Source organism: Salminus brasiliensis, chromosome 6 (assembly GCF_030463535.1).
Source record: "Salminus brasiliensis chromosome 6, fSalBra1.hap2, whole genome shotgun sequence".
NCBI lineage: Eukaryota > Metazoa > Chordata > Actinopteri > Characiformes > Bryconidae > Salminus > Salminus brasiliensis.
The window spans coordinates 42,283,290-42,293,335 of record NC_132883.1 but is presented as its reverse complement, the minus strand read 5'-3'; the positions used below and the strand labels follow the sequence as shown (position 1 = coordinate 42,293,335).

Below are 10,046 nucleotides of genomic sequence, written 5' to 3'. Positions count from 1 at the left end.
AACATAAGCCGGGATTAGGCAGCAGTGTCCTTTTCCAATGCTGAAATGTATGGATGTACATTTACACAGTCACTAAGTTCCTTGAGTTCTCGCTGTTCCATGCAGAACCATTCCCTTTACTAACGAACCCCTGAAGAACCCCTTTTTTTATGGAGCGTCCGATTGGCTAATGTACCGCCCCCTCTTGCCGGGGGGGGGGGCGGGGCTGACCGGAATACGGGCGGAGAAAAAATGACTGGGACAAGAGCCCGGCGAGCACATCCCACTGATACTCAAGCAGCTCTAATAAGCCAGAGACACTGACTGACACCCAGCCACACCATGGGACCTTCCCAACTTTCCGGGCTGTGTCTGGAGGCGTCCTTTAACGACATGGGCTCCGACTCTGGACTTATTGCCACAGCTTTGCGCGCTTGAGGACACTTGCTGCACCATCACCCTGAGGGGCTTCAGGATCTAGTTTTTTCTGTTGTTTTTGTGAATGGATGGACTTTTGAGGGTCGTTTAAGCGCTGTGGAGCTTCAGTACTAGAGCAGATCCTGTCACGGTGCGCTAGCAGGACAATGTATGGAATAAACCAGCGCTGCTTTTACATGTAAGTTCACATCCCTTCATTTATATAGGACCTGTACATACAGCTCTGCTTATGTGTATTATTATTTTACATATATATATATATATATATATATATATATATATATATATATATAATATTATTTTACCTATATATATATATATATATATATATATATATATATATATATATACACAGATAAGGGCTTAATAACTCTTTCAGAGGTTGAAATGAGTGTGTTACAGCAGATACCACATTAAAAAGTACTGTTATTTTAGATAAAATGCATTTATATACTGTATTTCTGACTTTTAGCTCATTAAAACATTAAGGGGGATTGTAAACTTTAGCACAACACCACTTATAAGTTGACATGGCTCATATTTTACCATTTTTCTGACATGTTTTGACAAAAAATCCAGTTTAATTCATTGAAAATTTAATATATAACGTAATTAACTGCAGCCACAATCATTCCTTACTGTATATACACAGTTCTGTTGATATATAATATCATATTTATGTGTATATGGCCTAATAAACCGTCTACAGTGAGTTAGAGCAGAGAACAGACTCACATGTGTAGTGAATATGATCAGGAACTATATTATTTTAAAGGGGAATTCTACCAATGAATAAATGCTGCCTAATTTAATGATTAATATCTAAACAAAGTTATTCAGGGTGGTTTTGGAGTGAAATTCTTTGCTGTAGAGAAATATATACAGTATGATTTCTTTACAGTGGTGGAACCAGACGGGTCACCGCGTCTAAAACACTAATATAGGCATTTTATTAACTGTTTAAAAACACCAGGGATCCTGGATCCTCAACCAGGCTTTAGGTTTGTAAATGTATGTATATTGATGGAGGTAACATAGTGGAGAATTTTGGGGGTGAAGTTTGTGGAGATGTTTGATGGGCGCTGTTGCTAAATGCATGTACCTGGTTTGTTCACAGATCTTTTCACTTCTTCGTGGTGTGGTGTCATGCACAGGTAAACGTTCAAACCTACCTCAAACTCCTTCTGTGTGCTTTAGAAAGCTAATTGGGATTAGTAGAAAGAGTCTAGACCAGATGCCGGGTTTAAACCCAGCTAAGCAGTCCAAATGAGCTGTTTCTGCACTGCCTGCCCTCTTAGACTCTTTACTACAAGCCAGTGCTAAAACGTATAGACAGAGAGCAACGTGTGATCTTATTTTTCCCTTTACATTAAAAAGGGGGAGAATCCCCCTTCTCCTAATTTTAAGCAGCATGTGAGGCAGCAGGGGGCGCAGTCGGACGGGCTCAGCAGGCGCCAGCTCCGGGTCTACCAGCTGTACAGCCGCACCAGCGGACGCCACGTCCAGATCCAGGGGAAGAGGGTGACCGCCACGGCCGAGGATGGCAGCGCTTACGGTGGGCTGGATGAGTGGCTTGTGCTCGGTGCTTAGTTTAGCAGTCATGCAAACGAAGCCTCAGCTTCTGCTTTATCTTTAATATCTGCTTTAACTCACCGAATACAACCGTTTTTTAACTAAACTTTATAATTCACTTATTAAACTTTTTGTTTATATATAATTTTGCTTAATTTGAGATACAATATATTTATAAAACGTAACAAATGATGGTAAAATTAATATCCACACCATGTTTGTGTTGTAGGAGTGAAGCAATTTCTTAGATTTCATTACGTTTTGGTCATAAATTCAATAAAAATGACATTTATAATGTAATTAAATGCAACCATGGCCATTCCTTAATGAATATATGCAGTGCTGCTTATTAATATATATATATATAATTTTACCTATATATATATACACACATAAGGGCTTAATAAATCTTTTAGAGGTTGAAATGAGTGTGTTACAGCAGATACCACATTAAAAAGTACTGTTATTTTAGATAAAATGCATTTATATACTGTATTTCTGACTTTTAGCTCATTAAAACATTAAGGGGGATTGTAAACTTTAGCACAACACCACTTATAAGTTGACATGGCTCATATTTTACCATTTTTCTGACATGTTTTGACAAGAAATCCAGTTTAATCCATTGAAAATTTAATATATAACGTAATTAACTGCAGCCACAATCATTCCTTAATGTATATACACAGTTCTGTTGATATATAATATCATATTTATGTGTATATGACCTAATAAACCGTCTACAGTGAGTTAGAGCAGAGAACAGACTCACATGTGTAGTGAATATGATCAGGAACTATATTATTTTAAAGGGGAATTCTACCAATGAATAAATGCTGCCTAATTTAATGATTAATATCTAAACAAAGTTATTCAGGGTGGTTTTGGAGTGAAATTCTTCACTGTAGAGAAATATATACAGTATGATTTCTTTACAGTAGTGGAACCAGATGGGTCACCACGGCTGAAACACCACTATAGGCATTTAGAGGGAAATTAAGGGGTGGAACCAGGGGTTGCCAAGTCTGAAACGCCAATATTATTATTTTATTTACTGTTTAAAACCACCATTATGCTGTTCTACTTCTATATAATATAATATATTGGTGCATATGGCTTAATAAACCTTTAATAAAGGTTGAAATTAGTGTGTTAGAGCGGATACAAATAAATGTGTAATGAGCAAGATTAGTTAACGTCATAATTATTGAAAAAATGGGGATTCTGCCAGAATTAATTTATTAATATGTAAACAAAGTCATTCAGAGTGAAATTCTTCATCATAGAGAAACCGGTAGAGATATCAGCTCTGATTAAACTGACTAAAAAAAAAATTAAGTCCTTTTTATTTACTATCCAAAACAAATGAGCTGTATATGTAATGTCGATGGTGGTAAAACAGTGAGAAACCTGAAACAAATAGTTTTCTGAGGGATTATTACTATTTTGCCATACAACGCCCTGCATTTGCCAGACCCCTCCACCATGACTGTGTTAGACAAAGTCTCCAAAACAAGCAAGCGTTCATAATCATTTCATGCTGTGATGTTTTGTTAAGATGAGATCTAGTTCAAATTCTGTTGAACAGCCCAATTTCACATCTCACACCAAACCACTGTGAATGACTATGCCGAGATTTTAACCACTGAACTAATTGAGAGGAATTCCCCTGTAACTGAACATTAACCTACATTAAGTTTCGGGTGAGATAAGGCCACTTTGAAATCCTTGATTGATTGGGCAGTTTGTGGAGGCAGTACTCAGCGAGATTGTCCTGCTACTTCAGAGGCTTTGAGAGTGTTCATTTACTGCAGCTATCAGAATGAATGGGGTAGCTCAACTGCCTCTGACTGAGGCTTATGATTTTGATGAATGAATAATGAGGATAAAGTACAGTAAGTTCAAAATGAGGCATTACTGTATTTTGTATCTGTGAAATCTGCAATATCTGTTTGTCCATTATGTGTTATTCAATACAGTGTTCATGTTCCTGAAAGGTCATTTCTGATTGAAGGACATTTTTGCTGCCAGAACCAAAAAGTGTGCCTCTTAAAAAGTAACTTTACATGTTAAGCAAACTTCTTTACTTTTAATTACACTTAATGTAACAAGATTTAACGTAAGTGATTTTAGGTATTTTTTCATGAGCCATTCATTGTGAAATATTACTTATAATATTACTTAATAATATTTAAATTCAATAAAATGTATTTAATTAATTCTATTTTATATCATTATATAATGAATTATGTCCTTATATTACTTATAATACATCATTATATTAATAAATTTTTTATTAAATCATTAATTTTTTTATGTTGCTTTTAATGAAACTTAATGTAACAAGATTTTAACATAAGTGATTTTTGACCATTTTTCTTGAGCCGTTCATCCTGAAATATTGCATAAAATAATATTTAAATTAAATCAAATGTATTTAATTAATTATATTTTTATATCATTATATAATGAATTATGTCCTTACACCAAATAATGCATAATTATAGCAATTTAATTTATTATTAAACTATGTATTCTTTTTATGTTTGCTTATTATTTGATTTTAATAAAATAATTACAAATATTTTAAAAATATATTTTAATAATCTAAAGTTTCAGTTTCAGGTTTATGTATTTGCATTCTTAAAGCCCTACATTTTAGTTAATCTGGCTAATTCTCGACTGCCTGTTAAATTCATAACTCTATGATTAGATGATATCAGGGAGAGTCTCTGAGCTAGCTGAACTATATGGACCTTGATCTCTGCATTATGGGTTCATAGGATGGCAGGGGGATGTAAAAAATTGTGAATTTCCCCACTGCGGGACTAATAAAGGACTATCTTATCTTATCTTAAAACACAATATTATTGGTTAATATTAGTTTGCCACGCCCCCTTGTGCATGGTGACATCATCAAAATACAAAAGGTGGCCAAAAATCATTAAGGTAAGGCTGACCAGGCCTGGCCTGTTTTGATGTGCACCACTTAACCGAGTCTAACACTGGATGGTTTGCTGTGTTGCAGCCAGGCTGTATGTGGAGACGGACACGTTCGGCAGTCGTGTTCGGATCAAAGGAGCGGAGAGCGGCAGATACCTGTGTATGAACCGCAGGGGGAAGCTAGTGGGCAAGGTACGTGATCAAGTCTCTCCCCAGTTCATTTCATACAGCTTTAAACATCCCAGATCAGATTTTGGATGAAGATGAAGGTTGGAGTTGAGGAGATGAAGAAGCAGTATCAAGCGAGTTTCAGTAGCAATAGTAGAAACGTGTGAGTGTGTGTGTGTGTGTGAGTGCTGGACTGGCATGCAGTTGCCAGTGCTGAGGAGGAAGTGCCCTTCACACCCATGTGTCCTGGTCAGATGTCACGCTGCTACTTCCTTCAAGGAAGTGGAAAAGATGTCTTCAGCACTGTGAGGTTGCCATGAGGAAAGTGCAGGGAGCGCTAGATACAGTCATCCTGGAGTTAGATGGTGGTGCAGGCTGTATTTCCTGCTGGCATGCAGACGGGGTATGGCTGGCTAAGGGAATAAGTATTCACAGAATTCAGTTCAGTAGAGGCGTCTCCATTCACTCCATTTTTCAGTACAACGTAGAGAAGGAGTGGCTCTGTTTTCAGTGTATCAGCATAGGGGTTCTCAAACGTCCCATAGCCAGAACCCCTCCCCTCCCCCTCTATTTACTTCAGATTATTACAAGATGCTTTGATCAGAAGTAATTAGAACATATTATATCTTAATTAGGATGTAGAGCAGCTTGTAATTATGAGAAAGTATCTTGTTATGAGATATTATGTCATAACAATTGCTTATATATATATAAGAAAGCATAGATAAATTTTAAAAAATGCGTCAGTGTCATAAATAATCGTAATTATGAGATGTTCTTTGTCATAATCACGGCATAATATGATGTTTTAATGGCGTATCCTGTAAGAACGAGATCATTTCTTGTAAAAACGAGATTTTTATTTCATAATGTTGTAATTCTGACATAAAACATCTTGTGACTATGAGAAAGCATCTCATTATTATTAGATACTTCGCAAAAATAATGCAATTATGACATGAACATCTTGTAATTATGAGAATGTTTCTTGTTATTATATGTCATAAAAATTATGTCATAATTATGACATGAACATCTTGTAATTATGAAAAAGTATTATTATTATTATCATTAGCATGTGATATATATGATGTATTATGATGTAATTATGATGTAGAACATCTTAAATATTAGAAAGTATCTCATTATTATGAGATATTATGTCAAAAAAATGCATCAGATCATTTCTTGTAATAATAAGATTTTTATTTCATAATGTTGTCATTCTGACAGGACATCTTGCAAATATTAGAAAGCATCTCATTATTATGAGATATTTCGCAAAAATAATGCAATTATGACATGAACATCTTGTAATTACGAGAAAGTTTCTTGTTATTATGTCATAAAAATGGTGTCATAATTATGACATGAACATCTTGTAATTATGAAAACGAATCTCATTATTATGTGATATATGTGATGTACTATGATGTAATTATGATGTAGAATATCTTGTAAATATAAGAAAGTATCTCATCATTATGAGATATTTTTTGTCACAAAATTATTTATTATGTCCTAATTATTAGGACAAAACTGCTTGTGATTATGGGAAGATATCTTGTTATCTTGTTATATTATGTGATATTTATTATAGACCATCTTTTAAGTTTCAGCTAAAAGTTTATATGAGAAATATTGTATCATATTATAATGAGAGATCGTCTTAAAACGTACATAGATAGATATTTAATAATGCATCAGTGCCACTGTAGGCTACCATAATTACGAGCTGTTTGTCAGAATCAAAATGACATGATATGATATGATGTTTATTTGGTGATATTTTCTTATTATTATAATGAGATGTTTACTTTGTAATTATTAGATAACATTTTGGCATAATGTCATAATAAGAATTATAGGCAAATACGTTCCATCATCATCAGTATTTTTTTAATATTTAATATCTATTTATTTAATTATTTAATATCTGATCAACCTGCATCAGAATGTGCATTCATGATGAACTCTGCATGGTACCAGAGCATCTACTGACGTTTTTATTCCCCCCACAGCCCAACGGCAAGGGCAAGGACTGCATCTTCACAGAGATCGTCCTGGAGAACAACTACACGGCCTTCCAGAATGCCAAATACGAGGGCTGGTACGTGGCCTTCACCAGGAAAGGAAGGCCCGTCAAGGCCTCCAAAACAAAGCAGAACCAGAGAGAGGTCCACTTCATCAAGCGGCTGCACAAAGGGCCCCTTCCCTTCCCCAACTCGGACCAGCCCAAACACTTTGAGTTCATCAGCCTTCCTCCGACGCGGCGGGCCAAGCGCAACAGGAAATCCCACACGGCTTCCTAACGCCGGACTGCACGAACCTACAGGACTGTTTAAAAAAAAAAAAAACTAATAAGAAGAAAGAAGAGGCAGCTTTATTTTTGATATTTTCATAGTTAACGGACATTTAATAAATGCCCAAAAAACCCACTGAATGGACACTCATTATAACAGGGTGCATGTAAATATGGTAAGATAGTGAAAGAAGATGTATATATTTAATGTGTTTATATCAGAATGTTTTTGTGTGTCGTGTGAGCGCTTGGTGAACAGATGGAGAGAGACTGGATAATAACATATTCAGTAATAAACAAGATATTAAAAATACTGATCTAGTCTAGACCTATTCTCTTATTTAAACCTCAGACTTTCAGTCTGGTTTGCTCTTGATGGTTGAAGTGAGTGGTAAAGATTGTCATGGCCAGATCCAAAGAGCTCTCTGAGGCCTTCAGAAAGAAGGTTGTAGGTCTCCGAGTGGCTCAGTGGTCAAGTGCACTTCCACTATGGCCACCATGGGAGTGCAAATCCTGAGCCATGCCGCTATGCCATCAGCAGCCGGAGTCTGAAAGAGCACAATTGGCCCTGCTCTCTTCAGGTGGGTAGATGGCGCTCTCTTTCCTCTTTCCAGGCGTCTGTTAGCTGGTGGTAGGCAGAGGTGGGTCCCCAGAGCTTTCTTCCGAGCACATTGACTTGCTGGTGACGCCGCAGCAGTGGCTGGCTTGGCATGTATCGAAGGAGACGTGTTAAGTGTTAAGTCCTTACCCTCATAGGATCAGGAGCATTGCTAGTGCTAGGGGGAGCTACGAAGAGGTGGGGGGGGGGGGGGGTTAATTGGCAGTTGTAGATGCAGAGGATTTTGGGAAGGGGTTTAAAAAGATCTCAGAACTATTAGAAATCAGCTGTTCCACCGTCCACTAAATCCTTACTAGTGAGACAACTGCCAACACGGCCTGGACAGGCCGTCCTAGCAAGTTTAGGCCAAAAGCAGAACCACGAGATGTGTAAAGAAGTCTCCAGCAACCCTAAAATGTCCTAATTATGTCTGAATATCTCTCAATATCGGACAACTAAAGATCCGATGTCCATGTGTTTACATGTGTTTTTAAAAAAAGCGGAGGTTTTCACAGGGTGTCCTAATTTTTTCACATGACTGTAGTTGGGTTCGCCCCACCAGTGATCTCCCTCTAATCTCAGACCTTCTGAGCCGCTCCTGTAAGTACAGTGCTCTGAAAGCGGTCGGTGTTCTTTAATCAGGACATGACTGCAGTGTCGCTCCACAGCTCCAGTTGTGACTGATCTTGCCGTAGTCTCCAAAGCCTGCATGCAGCACAGTGCATAAATAATTGGACAGAGACGTGAGTCGCGCTGTTTTGGCCGTGTATATTTAGCACATCAGACTCAAAATGAAACATTGATCATAAGATTAAAGCGCAGACTTGACTCGTCTGTCTTAATTTGGGGGTATGTGCAGCCATATCGGGTGTAGGAATTACAGCCCTTTTTATTATGGTTCACCCAATATAGCTGTAAATACCCTTAAATTAAAGCGGCCATTCTAACTCTGGAAGCTCATAGTCATCACTGCATTTCAGGGCTGGAGAACAGAGGCAAAAGACAAACTGCAGCAGTGTCCACACTGAACATCACCCTATACTCAGGTACTCACCCCAGTTTACTCCAGTTTAAGCCAGCTTGATGATCCTACATACATACATGCATACATATTTTTTAGTTTTTCCAATATCAGTCATTGAAAGTCACTGAATTTTATCCACCAGAAACATTTCAGATATTTTTACTGCTGAAAAATTTTATCCACCTGAAAATTTTGGCCATTTCAGCAACCAGAACTTTTTAAGACACCGAAACATTTCAGTCAGCAGAAACTTTTACCCACCGAAAAAAATCAGCCAGCAAAACAAATGCCTTTTTCCCATTTCAGACACTGAAAAAGTTGTCATTTTACCTTCTGAAAACATGTATCCACCTAAACATGTTTTGGAAAAAATGTGAAAAAAAATCTGTCGTTTAAAATTTCAGTCAATGTAAAATTTTACCCACCGAAAAAAATCAGCCACCAGAAAAATGTAGCCGTTTTAGTTTTTCCAATATCAGCCACTGAAAGATTTTAGCCACCAGAAAAAAAAACTGCCTTTTTAACTGCTAAAAAAAATTATCCACCTGAAAAAAGTTGGCCATTTCGGTCTTCAAAAAAAAAATCCCCATTTTCGCAATCAAAAAAACAAACAAAACAGCCTTTAAAAACTGTCAGTCAGTGTAAAATTTCACCCACTGAAAACAATCGGCCACCAGATCAAAAATGTAGCCATTTTAGTTTTTCCCATTTTAGCCATTGAATAATTTTAGCCACCAGAAAAAGTTAAGCTATTTTAACAGCTGAAAAAATGTATCTACCTGAAAAGTTTTGGAAAAAATCTGAAACAAACCAGCCCTCCAGCAGAAAATTCCACCCATTTTCGCAATAAAAAAAAATCAGCTATTGAAAATTTTTTTGTCAACGTAAAATTTTACCCACCAGAAAAAAAACAGACACAAAAAATTAATAAAAAAAGAATAGCCACCTGATTTATCAATGTTATTGAATTAAAATATTAGCCACCACAAAATAAATCTGCCAACAGAAAAAAATGTAGCTAC

General features: G+C 36.7%; 1 protein-coding gene across 1 annotated transcript; it reads left to right on the top strand.

The window, feature by feature from the left end:
• Positions 1-563: 563 nt before the first annotated feature.
• On the top strand, positions 564-7,505 carry fgf17 (fibroblast growth factor 17). The gene is made up of 5 exons (XM_072681118.1): positions 564-595; positions 1,535-1,571; positions 1,795-1,972; positions 5,018-5,124; positions 7,122-7,505. Exons 1-5 carry the CDS (start codon positions 564-566, stop codon positions 7,410-7,412), a joined length of 645 nt encoding a protein of 214 aa, XP_072537219.1. The 3' UTR covers positions 7,413-7,505.
• The last annotated feature ends 2,541 nt before the right edge of the window (positions 7,506-10,046 follow it).

Bases quoted from the DNA above. Each gene is read 5' to 3' on its own strand.
- fgf17 (XM_072681118.1), top strand. From the start codon at position 564: ATGTATGGAATAAACCAGCGCTGCTTTTACAT. The intron at 596-1,534 runs GTAAGTTCACAT...GTTTGTTCACAG, and splicing joins AACCAGCGCTGCTTTTACAT to ATCTTTTCACTTCTTCGTGG. The intron at 1,572-1,794 runs GTAAACGTTCAA...TACATTAAAAAG, and splicing joins TGGTGTGGTGTCATGCACAG to GGGGAGAATCCCCCTTCTCC.